At 43.3% G+C, this 17,181-nt stretch overlaps 1 protein-coding gene across 3 annotated transcripts in view; it reads right to left on the minus strand.

Moving 5' to 3' along the window:
- Positions 1-5,602: 5,602 nt before the first annotated feature.
- ABHD6 (abhydrolase domain containing 6, acylglycerol lipase) overlaps positions 5,603-17,181 on the minus strand; it is a 31,123-nt gene continuing 19,544 nt past the window's right edge. For all 3 annotated transcript variants that reach the window (XM_038411703.2, XM_038411704.2, XM_043519959.1), the window contains exons 6-9: positions 13,513-13,670; positions 11,043-11,097; positions 9,833-9,933; positions 5,603-7,666 (exon numbers count right to left, since the gene is read on the minus strand). In XM_038411703.2, the coding sequence (XP_038267631.1) occupies positions 7,490-7,666; positions 9,833-9,933; positions 11,043-11,097; positions 13,513-13,670 (491 nt within the window). In that variant the 3' untranslated portion in view covers positions 5,603-7,489. The remainder of the gene's footprint in view (positions 7,667-9,832; positions 9,934-11,042; positions 11,098-13,512; positions 13,671-17,181) is intronic.

Below are 17,181 nucleotides of genomic sequence, written 5' to 3' on the forward strand. Positions count from 1 at the left end.
TTGGGCCTCAAATGACCAAGCTATGGAACACCTGTGTGCTGGTTGCTTTGTGACCTGCAGCAGCCTCTCCCCACATGGGAACACCCTGTGACAGGCTACAAGAAAGGTTTATTTGATTCACAGAGTAGGAAAATAGCCTTAAGAACAGATTTTACACCTAAAAAATATTATAACCTGTCACCTATGGAGCAGCATGCAGCAAAACATGGCTGTTCCCCATTTTGGTCACTTGTCACACATTTGATGGCTTGTGTCCCAGATAGGCAGGTTTGAAGGTTTCTTGGGGCCCAGGGGAGGGGCAGTATGGTGGAAGCATGGCAAGGTAGAGTAGGCTAACCTGACCAACCAAAGGGAGGCAGGCCCATGAGAGGTTGCTGCGGGGGGTCAGACTCCATAGGCCATATTTTCTGAATAGCTCAGCATACTGGGGTGCATGGTAGGTGCTGAGCACTTTGGCAAATCAGGCTCTTAGCTAGAGGCATAAATGGGAACTGAACTGTTTTCCGAGTTTGATCCTAGTTGTGGGTGCTGAGCCTATAAAGGCCAGAGCAGAATTATATTCTTGGTGAAAGTGTAAACTCGACGCTTGCAAGTTCTCCTGTTACTCACGTGCACAAAGCTAATTACATGCAAGGGGCAGCCTCAGTTTTAAACCTGGGTTTGACACTGACTCCCTCAGCAAATCACCTACTTCTCTGACAGCACTGTCCCCTGGTGGGGAAAAGACCCACCGGCCCATGGTGCGGCATTGACAATGGTGGTAGGAAATCACTCTGACGCTCAGAAGTGCCCTGTGAGCACTAATCGGAGCCAGGCTAAATGTGCAGCACTTCCCAGCCAGCTCTAGTGCTTGTTATTATACGATTTCACGAACTGATCTCTGGCCTTGCACTCCTTCTCAGATTTCATGCTTCTCCTCGCCCCCCACCTCTCTTGGTTTTGTCGTTTGCTCCTTGGGTTGTTACACTCCGCCAACAGGCTCCAATATTTCCCAGTTTTAGTCTCTCTCCCTTTTTTTTTTGAGTGGTCTCCCTTCTTTTTCTGGTGTGCAGGGGTGTGAGGCTCTACTAAGATACTTATCCCCACCTGCTTCCCCTTTTACTTCCCTGATGGACAAGGACAATTCAGTAACCTCCTGCTGAAATCCCTGCCATCTCCTCTGTGGGGTCCTAGGCTTGCTATTCTCCGCTACAGCCTCCAGGTGGAGCTCTTTCCCCCTAAATGCATTTTATAACTATGACTAAAAGTAGAACTGCTGCTCTATAAAAAACCACACCCCCCTCATTAAGCGCTCAAGGTAGCATACAGAACTCCAGTGACGAATCCGTGCTGAGGCTCTGGGCGGTGGTTCTCCAGAGGGGCAAGGACTAGAGGAAGGAATCTCTCTTGCCCCAGGCCATGGAACTGTGCCCTCAGGACATGAGCTATCGGGTTTCACACACGACACCTCTCATGAGCCAAAATGGCCTATCCTCAGCTAAAGCCTCCCCTATGCAGCAATTGCTCCCCCTCACCTGGACTGGTGCTGCAGGACACACAGGGAGTGTGGACCCTCTGGCCTTCTCCAAGACCTGTCCACCCACTCCCAGAGCAGAACGCTTTGGTTCCCCTTTGGTCAGGCAGGGCCTACCTCACCAGAGCAGCATTTGCCCCTTAGACAAGTGTAACAAGCACTTTTATTTATGCCAGTAGGGTTTCCTCGTTCAAATGGGTTGCAAAGCACAATAGTAACAATCTGCAGCTTGTAAGATGTTGAGACCCAAGACAAATCTGAGACCAAGATCTAGGGTCAATTGTACAAATTACAAAGTCTCTCCATTTATAATTTCATGGCACAATAGGAGAGAATTTAGCTTCTACTATGGCCTCTCCTATTGGGATTTTTATGCCACAGTGGTTTATCATTATTAATCATGTTTATTACATTGGAGTCTAAGGACCAACAGAAGGGCCCTATTGTGCTAGGTACTGTGCACACACAGAGTTGTAGATGGTCCCTGCCCCAAAGACCTTACCATCTACACAGACCAGACACTGATAGGGGAAGAGGTAGAACACGCAAGCAGAGTCAATAATGTAATGGCAGCAACTGTCATGTTAGTTCCATAAATTTTCTAGGGGACAATGGGTTTAATTAAGGGGGATCATCAAAATGGAAAGAAAAGGGAAGAGGGTTGAAGGTGACAGGTCAAAGGAGAAGATAAGAGGGGCAGGGGTGGAGTGATGCTAAGGGGAAGAGACTGTAAGGGAGAGACAGCGTTGGAGTTAACAAACAGCCACTCAGGGCAGAATAAGGCCAGTCAGAACTGTAGAAAGGTTTTCAATGCACCAGTTCAAAGCCCAAGCTCTCAGCCCTGAGGGGATTTTTAAGATGTTGTATCTATTATCTGTTTTTCAGGGATGGAGCTGACAAGAAGAGAATATCAAAAACAAAGACCATCATGCTGAGACCAACTTTTGGGAGTGGGGGGAGCCATCCACAAAAGCAAGATGTGATGGGGCACACCCCCATACCAATCAGGAGAAGGCAAGGAGCTCCTCCTGGGGGCTCAGTCCCTACCAGAGACACCTGCAGCTGGAGGAAGCAGGCTTCATAAGGGAAGCTGCCATGCATTGGAAGGCACTGAGTCTTCTTGCAGAGCAGCTGAGAGGGAAACTGCTGACAAGCCTCTGCTGCCCACAAAGACTTCCCAAAAGACCTTTGAAAGGGGCAAGAGTGCTGCAGCTGCCTCAGTGTGACCCGAGAAAGGCCCTGACTATCACACAAGGACACATGAAATTGAAGGTGTATAGCACCTGTACCTAATCCCCTCCCATTACCCAATTTTCCTTAGAGGTTGCTGCACCCCCTATAGCTGCCTGTGGCCAAGACCAAGCTTGTTATGCACATGAACATTTCTGCAAAGGGAAGAATGGAGAACACGTAGTTTGATAATTGGATCAGAAAAGCAAATGCACAGAAACTTCACCCCAAGCCCTTTGCTTTACATAAGCACCAAGAGGGGCTGTACAGAAGGAGGGACATCAGTAGATCTGTTCCACAGAGGTACCTGTCCCATCCCAGCCTGCCACTCAGAATCTCTGTCAGGTTATGAGGAAGAGGCCAGGGGAGCGGGGGTTACACAGATCCAGTGACCATTCCACACCACACAACTAGCACAGAGGCTGCAGCTGCTGTTCTAGAGAATAGACTGGAGTAGCAAATGCTAGGCGTTGGAGGCTATGCTGTATCCCTGGCCTGATGTGTGTGGGGGGTGTGCATTTCACCTCCACAAAGCCTGCCTAGCCACCTTCATGCTGCTTCATTTAATTTCATCCTGAGTATACCCTGCAATAAAACTCAGCTATTTATATCTATCCAGAGTAGCACAGGTGGACATACATGTATATAAACTCTATTCTACAAATGCTTTATTCTGTATGCAGCTCTAAAAACACATAAATTCAACCCCAGAAGCAGAGATTCAAAGGGACACCGCATGCTACACGCTCTGCTTCTCAAGCTATGGTCCATGGAGCCCCAGTGGGTAGCTGAGTAAGTTAAGTATTTTGAGGCCAAAGAAGTGGGATCCATAAATGAATGCATCCTTGCTGAAGTGGTTACAGCCTGAGAACACAGGAATGTATGAAAAAGAAATGATTAAATCCATCACAGAACAGCAGGAAATAAGTGCCTTAGAGCTGCACTCAAAATTAATCATAGATCAGGAGTGACGTCACCTTTAAATAAACTGCACAACACTAGACCGATGGATTTTTATTCTTAAATTTGTAATCTGAACTCCCTGCATTAGACTGGTCCCCCATGAAGAAGCCAGGAGTTTAGCCAGCTTCCCATTAAACATTTTGAGGAAGTGTATGTTTTCCGGAATTGCATCCACAGCCACTTCAATCTTTTAATGCTGCAGCCCAAGATTAAGTCAATTTTAGATATTTCAATAATGAGAGCCCAATCATGAGTAAATATTTTGTAAAACAAGAACTACATTCAACCAACGCACACATCAAGATGCCTGTTAAACAGTAGGACCAACAAATACAATTTAACTTCAGTTTAGGTCTACACATTGTTACAGATCACTATGGCAGGACACCTAGATGAGGGATGCTGCTAAGACACAGATCTAGTGGTACGTCAGCCCACTGCTCTTGAACAATGGGGATGCCTGGGTCACCTTCCAGATTTTATCATTTGCCAATCCTAGGTTTTCTTCTGAGTGAAAATGAAATGCTTTCTGCAGATTTTTCTGGGTTGGGTCTGAAGATCAGCTACTTTGAAGCTATTTGATCTTCTCATTGCAATAGTGAGGTTTATGATATTTAGCACTTCTGACTGAACTTCTTTGAAATGCCATGGTTACGATTTAATTTTTGGAAGAAAATGGTCTGCTATTAAATAGATGATCTGCTAGGACAATGGTTCTCAAATTATAGCTCTTACAAGGGGTCTGTAGACTTCCCTGAGAACTAAGGAGTAGGGGAATGGAGTGCTGGGAAAGAAGACAGGATCAAGGGGAGGATCTCATTCCAATAAAGCAACCCGAAGAAAGAAAAGGATGGAGAACCAGACCATTCATGCCAGATTACTGTAAATGCTTCCAGTTTATCATGTATTTGAATCTCAGGATACAGTGAATCAGGTATTTAGCCTACTCTAGAAGTTTGATGGGTGGGTCTTACACCTGAGTTGTGTCATACCAACACCCTTAAATCAATGTATCTATCGGTCCTCAAAAGTCCACTAAGGGGAGATCAGTAATGACAGATCTTTAAGGCCCAAATCCACAAAAGGGATTTAGGCATTGTGATGCTGAGCATTGCAACACCTAATTTTTAGGCACCTGTCATAAATAGAAAGGGAAAGGTAACCACCTTTAAATCCCTTCTGGCCAGAGGAAACCTCTGAACACGCCTACCGGAGTGGGCCACACACAATTTCGGCAGAAGAGTGCCTTCCTTTCCCTCCACATCTCCCATTCATGGATTGCTCTGCAGCTGAGGCAGGAGACAGGTGCCTCCAGGGAGGCAGCAGGGTCCATGCTCAGAAGCAGGAACATAGGCATCTAGGGAACATTTGTAGCAAAAACTTGGGCACCAACTGAGTTTAGGTGCCTACAACATTAGGCTGCAGCACAGTTGGAGTTTTGTGGATTGTAGTGGTATGGCTCCCACCCTAAGCAATTATCTATCCCTGTTAAGGTCTAATGATATATTAAAATCCCTACACTATTACATACATCTTTTATGTAAATGGAGGGCTAGCAATATTTGACATTAATTCATTTAAAATTCTGAATGTGTCTCAGTTAGAAACCTATGTACCTGATCTGCCATTTGAAATCAGATTTTACCTCAAGCTTTTTAGGACCAAATCCTATTCCCATTGAATGCAATGGCAAAACTCCACTGACTTTAAAGAAAGCAGAATTTTGCCCTCACTGCCACCTTTATGTCTCTTGGTACTCTGAAGTAATCATCATTGCAATGTGGTTTTAATAACCCCGAATTTCACAGAAATTTCAAAATCAACCAAAATACCCACCCCTTCGATGGCCACCACTATCTCCCTCCCCGCAATGAAAAATTCATGCATGGAGCACTCTGTAAATTACTAGATTTTAATAATAATTTAAGTCCTTTGCATATTCTGGAAACCATGTAAACATCCAACAACTTTTTTTTCCAGCTTTCCTCAAATAAAATTGTCAGCCACTTTGTCTGTATCTATTCCTGGAGTAGAAACAATGACCAAGCAATTAATCTAACAGCATGTTTCTAATTTTTCTAAAATAAGAATGAAGATTTTTCTCTTTAAACAAAAGAAACTAGCAATGGGTTTCAAATACATATACAGATCATAGTGCATTGGAAAAGGAGCTCAAAAGGTGGCTCTTAGAAATGCAGGCTTAATTAGAAATATACAGTCTACAAGAATCTTTATAGTTTAGAAAAAATGTCAAACGTTGATGTCCAAGTAAGGAGTCCAAAGGGACCGAGTGGTGGTAGCAGTATAATGATGTCTTCCCACACATTTTCAAGGAGACAATGCACTCTTTAGCTTTCTACTAAATACAAACAATGCCTGAGACCAAGGAGCAGATTTTCATCAGTGCTGCAGCATAAACTGCTGCATAGCTTGAATGCATGCACAGCAGCTGATTTTGGAGATATACAGGGATATGAGCTGCATAGTTCTGGGGGTGAGGCAGTCCAGAATCAGTCTCTACATATCATAAAAGGTGCATCACAGATAACAAAACTTAGTCTGGCTCTTTTGTTTTGATATAATTTCATTTAGATAAAAGTTACGACTATAAATTTAATTACACATACAAATCATCAAAAGGAAACACTACTGCATTTTGTACTTTTCTGCACCACTACATTTTAAAATGCATTCCATTGGCACTTGTAATACATCTGCTAGCAATTCATATTGTAAAAGGTGTAGGAAATACACAAATCTGTAAAGCATCTAACCAATATTATTACACTTATCTCATTAAGCTTACATCTGATACACTTGTTTTCAATTACATTACCAATCACAGAATTCACAGAATTCATTAAACTCATTATTTACATCAAAATATTCAGCAACACAATATAATAGAAAAGAGCTAAGAGCTCAAACACTTGTGTTAACCTGAATTTGTTCGTTCACTCATCTATCTACAGTACTATTGCTTAGTACAGGCCCCAAACCTAAAAGAATACATGGCTCCAGGAGTTTTTCTTCACTTGCTTTAATAACCATCTTGAAGCTGCTCTCCATATTTGAATGGTTATATACATGGGCTTAACATCAAAAGAAAGTATCCCCCTTTAAGCAAAGCCAGATTGTACAAAACCTCAATATTCTAAACTGTTAAGGCAGTATATATACACAGGAGCTGTTCAGGGAGTAAAAATCCATCCACAGTAAGTGTTAACATTCTGGACATTCACTAGTTTTCCTTTTGCGCATTAAGTTTTATGTGTTGCCTTCATTTTCTGCATAAATCATAAGTTAATGAGTTATATCAACAGCACTTCAGCAAATGCCTGGAACATCAGAATTCTTTTATAACAATTTATCATGCAATGTAATAGATTCTAAGTAGCAGAAATACCTTAAATCTTAGTCAATGAAGTTTTCCCTCTTCACTTATTCCTTCCAAATTCTAACAACGTCTAACACCTATGTTTCAATAAGTTTTACATTAAATACAATCACATATCATGGGCTGCATAAACTCCAAGTTCTCAGTACATTCCATGGCTAGAATTTTCTGATTTTCTAGTTTTATATTTAAAAAATGGAGATTGCTCAATGGATGTCTTAGGTCACTGTGTGTTGTTAGCGCTACAGCTTTACATATCAATGATTCTGGTTTCCTCAGGGACTCTGGCACATTCGCCATGTTTTGTACAAGATCCCTGAGAACTTATCACCGCATCAGTAATTCACAACTCAAAACATGTTCAAGTGCTTGACTCTATATGAAGTTCAAGCTAGTTTCTTATTGTTCTCTGTGTTGTGCACCAATGCGAAAAATTCCAATAGGAGCTTTGCCGTTTTCCTGGGCCGCTCCACTACCACAGAGTGTCCACAGTTTTCCAAAATATGTACCTGACAGTCAGAAATAGATTTTGCTAGAACATCTGCTCCAGAAACATCCAGAACCTGAATGAGAGAAAAAGTAGTAAGTACCAAACAAAAAAGTCTCAGAATCCAAACAAAGTTTTTATTGGCTGTTCCATGACGGTGTTTTAACCATCTCTTGTGTATTTTGACATCAAAGGGGGATACTAAGTTACTATGGAATGCATTTGTTTCCCACATCAGATTCTTCAGGAATAGCTCATTGTTATCCAAGCGTCTCCTCTGGCCCTCCTGCACTATGTACAAGCTGTGCCTGGTAGTGGGAATAATTCAGGCACTGACCACACGCAACAGAATCCTACTGGTTACAATTTAGGTACTCTCTGTGCATGTCTGTGCACACGCATGCATGTAAGTGGGTAAATCATACACCTCTACCCCCTGTAGCACAGCTTTATAAACAAAGTGCTAACATGGTTTGCAGACCAAAAAAAAAACAAAACAAAAAACAACGATCCTTGTTCATATTGATCTGGGAACCATTCTTGAACCCTAATAGCAACTACCGAGTATAACGAGCACTGTGGCTAGCAGAGTTCTGCTCCCAGTGTGAACTAAGTCTGACTGTTCCCACCACTTATCCAGTTCCACTGACAATGTTTACCATAGATGTCTCTCCAATCCAAATGCAAGTCCCTACTTTTATTTCCATTTCATCTGAATTTCCCTATCACTTAACATGATCTATGGGCATAGGAGAGGATTTAAACAGACTAGGGTTCTCTCTGGCTCCCCTACCTGGTTTTGAGGTCTTGTGGAAACTCAGGCTACTCTATAGCAGCCTCAGCCACAGTTTGAGCCCTGCTTGCCTCTTAACTGTTATCAGCAGGGGCTCCAGAAGCACCTTCTCCCACCAATGCTGGTAGCACCTCTCCCATCAGCAGTGTCTGCTCCCCCCTCTGTTAGGGTAACTGGGGAAGATGACTAGTAGGATTCATACAGCTCGCACTCCATGGCAGGCAAGCAGACGAAGAGAAAGTCAGCCCTGATCAGGCAAATTCTATTCAAGGTGGACATGACCCCACTGGTAAAGACAGGTATGGTAGGGGAAGCAGGGACTCCCATGGGGAAGGAGTTATCACTAGGGTACCTTTCACAAGCACCACGCTCTTTTAAAAAATGAAATAAAATAGAGTTCCAAGTTCATCACTCCTTTCTATTTTAAAATCCATCCTATTTCCAGACCACTCACTGGTTCTGACGGTGTTACATCTCCCCTTCTAATCAACGATATAGGCCCCTAATAGATGTGTTTGGGGTGCAGAGCAGGGCAGAAGTGGCTCTAAGCTCCCTTTCAGTCCTTGGATTCCAGGGCTGTTTGGGAGCCTCCCTGGCTCCGAGTATAAGTTAAAGCAACCTCATAGTTGTTCTCGTTCAAACTCTGCTCCTGGCTTCTTATGAGCCATGGGAAGCAGAAGACATCCAGAGAGCACAGTACACTGGCCTCGCTCCCTCCCCACCTCCTACCATCTCTGAAAGCCCTTTATGACACAGACTGGCATAGGGCTACTCTGGCAGGGGAGCTCCCTATCACTTCCACCACAAACGCATAAAGGCTCTGGTGCAGGGGACAAGTGACCTTATAGCCTCACTTCTACACAGCTCCAGCCCTGCTTATGTCTCAGCCTGTTTTCCTGTATTCCTTTGCATGCATGCACACAATCTTCTCCTCTCTCCTTTGCAAACGTGTGCACGCACACACTCCTCTCCTCACTCCTTAACATTCCCTTGGTCTCCTTCCCAGTCTTACATCCTTGTGCCTTTCTTTTCCTCTACCGCCTACCCAAGAAACAGCCTCTCTCTTCCTTGTTGCCAAGACAACTCTTTTTTTGCTTCAAAATTCTTGTTCCAAGCTCACTTCTTTCAGTGAGATTTCCACTAGTGCCTCCCTCCCTCACGACAATTAAGCAGACAGAATCTGAGCTCTCGGTAGCCAACTCCCTTCCCAGATCTGCTCTCCTTGTCCCCTTTCCTTTCTGTTGTCTGTTCCCGCCTATCATCCTTCATAGGCTCCCATATCTAATTTGACTGGGAGATCCCTGGGGCAGACAGGGACCTTGTGTTCTTACTACTGGTCTGTAAAGCACCATGCGAGTCACTAGTGCTAGCTCCTTATGTAACGTTCATACAGATGGAAATGGAGCACCAATCCTTTATAAAAAGTATAAAACAGTGCAGCAGCAGTACCTGATCTTGTTTTCCCCAGATGATCTGCGTTGGGGCTTTGATCTTGCTCATGTTTTCATGAAGAGCATGTCTGGACTTTTCATCTGTAATTTCTAAAAATACTTTTAAGCAGAGAAGAATTAGTCAAACACAAGTGGGATTTGTTCCATTTACTGCTAATCAGCATGGCCCGAATCCTGAGTGAGTGATTTCCTTTATTCCTTCAGCAGGCTCCTGTGGCCGCCAGTGAGGGTTTGCATGAATAAGGGAAACCCTGCAAGAGGGGGCAACAGTGGGAGGAAAACCCTACTGTGTTCTCAAAGAGGGTGGTAGCCCAGCTGGCCCACGGGGGAGGGCCTGCACACAAACCACAGATCGCTCCAGGAGCCATCAGTGAGAGGACAGGATGTCTGTGACCTCTAGCATGACTAGATTCTCCCATGACCCCACTCTGTTAGCAAGCATTAATTAAAGCTGACCAATGATTAAAACAGATACAAAACAGGAAGGGGGGAAATTAACTGCTCCAGTCGAGGAGGAGGGCTGCTATCCCAAGCCAGGGAGCTTTGGGGGGGGGGGGGGACACACCCATATTCTTATTATGAGAAGGGGAGCTGCACTCCCCTCCCCATTACTTCTCCCTTATTTCAGCCCCTGAAGCAGACTCACTGGGGCAGCTGCAGCTGCTCTATCCCACCTCCCTTACATTCAGAAGAGGGAGCTAGGGCCTGGAATAGTCAGGCCCTGAGAGGCAGCCAAGCCTATGGAGAAGGATTTGGCTAGGGGCGCAGGCAGGGTTTTTCTGGAATAAACATCTGATTAATAAACCTTGTTTTCTTTTTCTCTTTTGGGGGAGGCCCTCTGTGAAGAATATGTTGTTTGTTTGGAGCTGGGTGGGGATTCTGTTAGCTCACAATACTGCTGGGAAGGGGAAAGAGGGGTGCAGAAGAGACACACAGACTCTGGCTGTGTCACTCCGCCCTTAGCTCCTCATGGGGCTGGCTGCAAGAGGGGGGATGATGCATGCCCCATGGACACTGTCCCTACCTACTCCTCCACTAGCAGAGAATCTCCACACTGGTGAAGCACCCACCACAGGAAAACCCTGTTGTGGAGGCAACTAGGTCCCCTTCTGCATGAGGGGGATAGATCTGTACACAAATTGGGTACTTAGGATACAGATCAAGAGACTTTGTGTTTGGTTCTAGCAGAGCAGAACCAGCACACTTACATTTCCGGTAAAATTCATTATGCGGGATGCGAACATCAACAAGGCCCTGCAGGATCTATAAATAAATAAATATCAGGGTAAGAGAACAGATACACCACACATGGCCCATGCGCGGACACTCAGGAGACAGCACGTGGAGAAGTTTCCTGGGGACACTGGACAAGACTGTGCCCAGGATCTGACTCTGGGACCTCTTCTGGTCTGCCCTTTTGTGTGTTACACAAAGTAATCAAAGCGTAAGCTTACTTGGAGACACTGTCTGACGACAGGTTGTTGCCGTAATGCCTAGGAAACAAGGCTCTGTTACACTGCCGCAGAGCAAGAGAGTAAGTATATTATTCACACAAAATCTGACTCCTCATAAAGGGGCTACAAGCTTGTAGGATAAAAAGGAAGCAGAAAAATGTCCTTCATATTGTGCAGTTGGAATTTGCTATTAAGCCAGACTATGCACTCCTGCCAGGTTGCCTCAGGAGTTATCATACATTTCTTTATTATTCACATAAAATTAATACTTCTCATTACCTTACCTTGGCATTACTAATACTTGGCATTTTTTACATTTCCTCTTCTCCTATAATCTATTCATCAAAGACTTCCTAAGGAAAACATATTGCTAAGTTCCTCTCTCCTCACAATGGAACAATTAACATTTCCATTGCATTTGCTAAAAGGAACAAAAACAAATCTCTTATGTACTGGACAATAACTTTTCGTCTATCTAACTTTTCCTGTTATCTATACATACACACACACACACACACACTAAAAGCACCCAGACTTCCCACCAAGCTGCCAAAGAATTTAAATCCTTCCAACAGGGAAGCATCAGTCAAATATGGCTGGAAAAAACAGAAGGAAAGTGATCTAAACCACTAAAGATACTAGTTAGATGCAGAAGTTATTGGGGGAAGTTCTATGGCCTGCTTTATACAAGAGGTCAGACTAGGATGATCATAATGGCCCTTTCTGATCTTAAAGTCTATGGAAAATTAGAGACCTTGATGGGAAAATATTTTCCCATCAACATTTTCATCCCTAAAAGGGATAAATCTCCAGAGGAGGGCAGCACCACAGGAGAAAGAGACCCCCAGGAGCACTGACCTGACACTGTCTGCAAGGGTTGCTGTAAAGAAGTTAGATTTCTGAAGAGAAACCTTCTAAAGTTTCTATAAAGTCAAAAAGATAGAAAAGCTATTGGTAGAACTATGCAAACACCAGACCTTCTACACTGACCGACCTGTATGTCCACTATAATTCTTCCTGATTTAATAAAACGAAATTAGTTATGAATAACATGCCCCTTCGTAAAGATCTAATTTCAGAGATACTCAAAATGAAGTTACTCTATGAATCTATGAGTATCTCAAGATACTCTATGAATCTATGAAAGAATAAATGGACACAAATCTGACACCAGGAATCATAACATTCAAAAACTGGTAGGAGAACATTCAACCTCTCTGGCCACTCAGTAAAAGATTTATGGGTGGCAATTTTGCAACAGAAAAGCTTCAAAAAACAGACTCCAATGAGAAACCGCTGAGCTTGAATTAACATGCAAACTAGGTACCGTTAACTTGGGTTTGGGAGGGGCTGGGTCACTCCATATATTGAATCTATTTCCCTAAGTTAAGTATCTTCACACCTTCTTGTGAACTATCTAAATGGGCCATCTTGATTATCACTACAAAAGTTTTTTTCTTGCTAATAATAGCTCATCTTAATTAGCCTCTCATAGTTTGTATGGCAACTTCCACCTTCTCTGTATACATCTTCTTACTATATGTTCCGTTCTGTGCATCCGATGAAGTGGGCTGTAGCCCACGAAAGCTTATGCTCTAATAAATTTGTTAGTCTCTAAGGGGCCACAAGTACTCCTGTTCTTTTTGCGAATACACACTAACAGAGTTGCTACTCTGAAACCTGAAATATAAATACAAATTTCTTGCCCTGATGGACAATTTCATACTGTGTCTTAGGGGGCCAGCATTCTGTGCGAATTGCCAACAGTACTTTCTTTCCCCTTCCATAAATGTACAGCAACGTTACTTGGAAAATTACACTGTTCTTAGCTACATCCTAGATTGTGTCATTTCAGTTTCATTGCCTTTGACATAACTGTTCTGTCTAAAACCCATGGATTTCAGTGAGAGGCAAGCTTGCACTCTCACTCTCTCTCTGAAAAAAGAAAAGGAGTACTTGTGGCACCTTAGAGACTAACAAATTTATTTGAGCATAAGCTTTCGTGAGCTACAGCTCACTTCATCGGATGCATAGCTCACGAAAGCTTATGCTCAAATAAATTTGTTAGTCTCTAAGGTGCCACAAGTATTTCTTTTCTTTTTGCGAATACAGACTAACACGGCTGCTACTCTGAAACTGAGAGTTATTCTGCTTCAGGCCCATCCTGGCCAAATCTACTACCTTCTGTCATGATTAAAGATGATGACTGACTAGGATTTCTTACCTGCTGAGGTACTTTAAAGCGCACATAAGAACAAAGCTTCAGCATGTCTGCCATTTCCTCAGGTGTTGATGGAATTAAAGGAATCCTGTCAATACATTCAGACTCTTTCAGCTCCCGCAGACACTTAAGAAATTTGTTATCAGTTGGATACGGCAGACCTACATACAATGAACAAAAATAACCACATGCTAAAATCCAAAAAAGTGACAACAACAAGACAGCCCTTCCTAGAGAGGGCAACTTGCCACAGAAGGTAGTTACTTCTGAATGTACTGTACATTTGACTGCTGTAAACTTTCACGCAGTCATGACAGCCTCTGCTAATAGCTATGGTAATCAAACTAATAGCACTAAACACAGTGCAAATACACACCTGCTTTGTGTTCCTCCCAGTCCCCCATTCTTCTGAAGAAAAATAAAAACCTCTGGTTTTGTCACATAGTATTAAAAATGAACTGAGACTGATACAGTGTTAAATCAAGATATGGTTCTGCCCTGCAACACCATGGCATCTCTGTCCTGTGGGAGCCTCTCATAAATGGAGCCTGCCAATTTTACCAAATTGTGTGACGTGGATGAGAGAACCTTTGTAATTTCTCAGTTAAATCAGAATTTCAGCTAGTTTGTCAGTCTTCTCACAACATAACTCTTTTCATTCTCTCTCTTTCTCTCAGTCCTTGGTAGATCTTGATTTCTCCTGTTTTCTAATTTCTGGAACTCTTTTTCCCATAATTTTTTAAAAGCCTATCAAAAGGAACACTTTCACTTTCCATAGGCCACAATTTACATCCTTTCAAATAAATAAATAAATAAATAAATAAATAAATCCCATTCCCAGTGCCATCCATGGAATTAAAATTTTATGATTATATATAATATATGTATTATACAATATATTACATGTACAATATAATCTATTCCTGAAAATGACTGAAGTTCACCCAGGGGGAATTCAATTACCGATTTCTATGGCCTACTTGCCTGCTTACTCATTCAACCAAGAAGAATTTTTTTTTTTAAAACACATTATATATGCATAGTATTTACCAAATTATATCCCAGTCCTTCCTACTCACCATAGCTTTGACCCTACTGCTCCCATGGCTGGTTGCCTCCCAAATGCATTACAGAGGAGAAAGCCATAAGCAGCAGCAGCAGGGAAGGTGGGTACTCAATTGCAGGTGTGGAAGGAGATGCAGAAGAGGAGCTAGGAGCATACAGTGAGTGCAGAGGAAGTCAGGATGCAATCTGACAAATACTTTACATATATTATGCATGGATGGTTTGCTTGCTGGAATGGTAATACCACCAACAGCTAATGGGCTGAATAACTCATCACATACAGGAAAATAGAAACAACAACAAAAATCCTGATGAAGACAGAAACAACAAACAAATCTCCATTTTCTATTATCTTTTTCTAATTATTTTTATAGTTAAGCTGCAGCACAACATTGTAGGTCCCCTCATGATGTGGGACATACAATTTGCAGGTGGCAACAGTAACCTGCCCACCAAAATGAATTCTCAGACAGGGAACTCCGGAAGCACCAGCTCTTTATTACTGTAAGCATCATTTGCTAAGCTATCCCTAGGAGCTGGGAAATTAACAATGAACGCTGCAGGGAAAATACAGAACCAGTGGAATAAAATATTTATTATTAAGTGACACTCTAGGCTTTACACAACATTTTTGCAAAAATTGTCCCCAACCACTTCTACCTCAAAACTCTTCACTGGGAGGTGACTCTTCAGGAGTCTGATTTGTCTTGTGAACCCTCAAGTTTCACCTCATTTAAAGACTACTTGCTTACAAAATCAGACATAAAAACACAAAAGTGTCACAGCACACTATTACTGAAAAATTGATTATTTTCTCATTTTTACCCTATAATTATATCAATTGGAATATTAACATTGTACTTAAACAAGTCATCGTACATATGAAATTTCAGTTTGCACCGACTTTGCTGGTGCTTTTTATGTAGTCTGTTGTAAAACTAGGCTCTCCTGGAAGACCTCTGCGTACCTACAGCGATATGTGTATCCCTGGTTGAGAACCACTGGTTCCAATTCATAGATGCCGGACACACACACAGACAGTTCTTCACATCACTTTCTTTCTCCAGAGCAGCACAGGTAGTAGCTAGGTAACATTCCACTTTGCCCTTTATTTCTTGCCTTGGAATCACCAGTTTATTGGATAAGAAGCAGCAGCAGCAGCAGTTATGACAACAGGGGCAAACACCAAAGCCTTTCCTGCATGCCAACACTCAGACACATTTGCAGCATTTAATTCCCTAGCTTGTACTGAATAGTCTGGCCAGGTATCGAGACAGAAGAGTGAGTTGATGAAATGTGAAATTCTGTATAACCAGGTACATCAAAATTCACATTTACTGAGTAACGTCCCTTCTTGTAACAGTCTCTAAACAGCTGGAGATAGCACTGGGGATTTAGTGGCAGATTTGGGCAGAATCAACTAAGGGCTTGTCTACACTTACATTTTATAGAGTTCTAACTTGCTGGCTCAAGAGTTTGAAAAATCACCCCTGAGTGCAGCAAGTTTGAGTGCTTTAAAGCGCTAGTGTGGACAGCTCCCAGTGCTCAGAGCTATTCCCCTCGTGGAGGTGGATTACCAGGAATGCTGGGAGAGCTCTCTCCCAGCGCTCGTGCCTGACCACACTCACACTTCAAAGTGCTCCCGCGGCAGCGCTTTTGAAGTTTATAGCGTAGCTGTAGGGCTTGGCTACACTTGAATGTTAGAGCACATTAAATCAGCCCCAGGTGCCCTAACTCCTGCGGTGTTCACACTGGCAAGGCACTTAGAGCTCATGGTCTCCATGCCTGGAGCGCCCCTGGTAATCCACCTCCACAAGAAGCATAGAGCTTGCTGCGCCCTTGCTGAAACGCCCTGGTGCCAGTGTGGACCATTGTTGCATTACTGTGCTGTGACTGGCCTCCGGAAAAGTCCCATAATCCCTTGAAGTCAAGTGCCCACTCTGGTCATTGTTTTGAACTCTGCTGCAGGCATGCAGATATCCCCTTTCAAAGCTCCATGTCTGACAGCCGGCATGCTTATCTGCTCCGGGACACAAAGCAAACCATTACTGTGGAACGTTGCTGCTGCAGAGGCAGGCGTGTGCGCGTGTGTGTGAGAGAAATTGCAGGGGGAAGGGGCTGATGTTGGGGTTTCCCCCTGCCGCTGTCTGAACTTACAAGACAGCCTGCTGACACACACTTTGCCCCCCAAAACAGTCTCTCCCCCCACATACACACAACACACTCTCTGTCACACTCCACCCCCTCCCACTATTTGAAAAGTACACTACAGCCACTTGCACAGTGGGATAGCTACCACAATGCACTGCTCTCTGTGGCATTGCAAAAGCTGCTAATGTGCCCACGCCACTGTGCTTGCAGTTGACAGTGTAAACACACGGCAGTGCTTTCCCTGCTGCGGTCTCCTAGGGCTGGTTTAACTCCCAGTGCTCCACATCTGCAAGTGTAGCCATAGCTGTAACCTTAAAGCAATCTTCCCTTTTAGGCTTTCAGAACATGAAGGACCCAGTTCTCACTTACAGCAAGGCCTCTTTACAGCACTCTGCCAGTGTAGAGATGTCTTAAAGCGGGGTCAATGTAATTTACATCCACTTCAAGACATCTTAC

Source organism: Dermochelys coriacea, chromosome 7, assembly GCF_009764565.3.
Source record: "Dermochelys coriacea isolate rDerCor1 chromosome 7, rDerCor1.pri.v4, whole genome shotgun sequence".
In the NCBI taxonomy this organism is placed as follows: Eukaryota; Metazoa; Chordata; order Testudines; family Dermochelyidae; genus Dermochelys; species Dermochelys coriacea.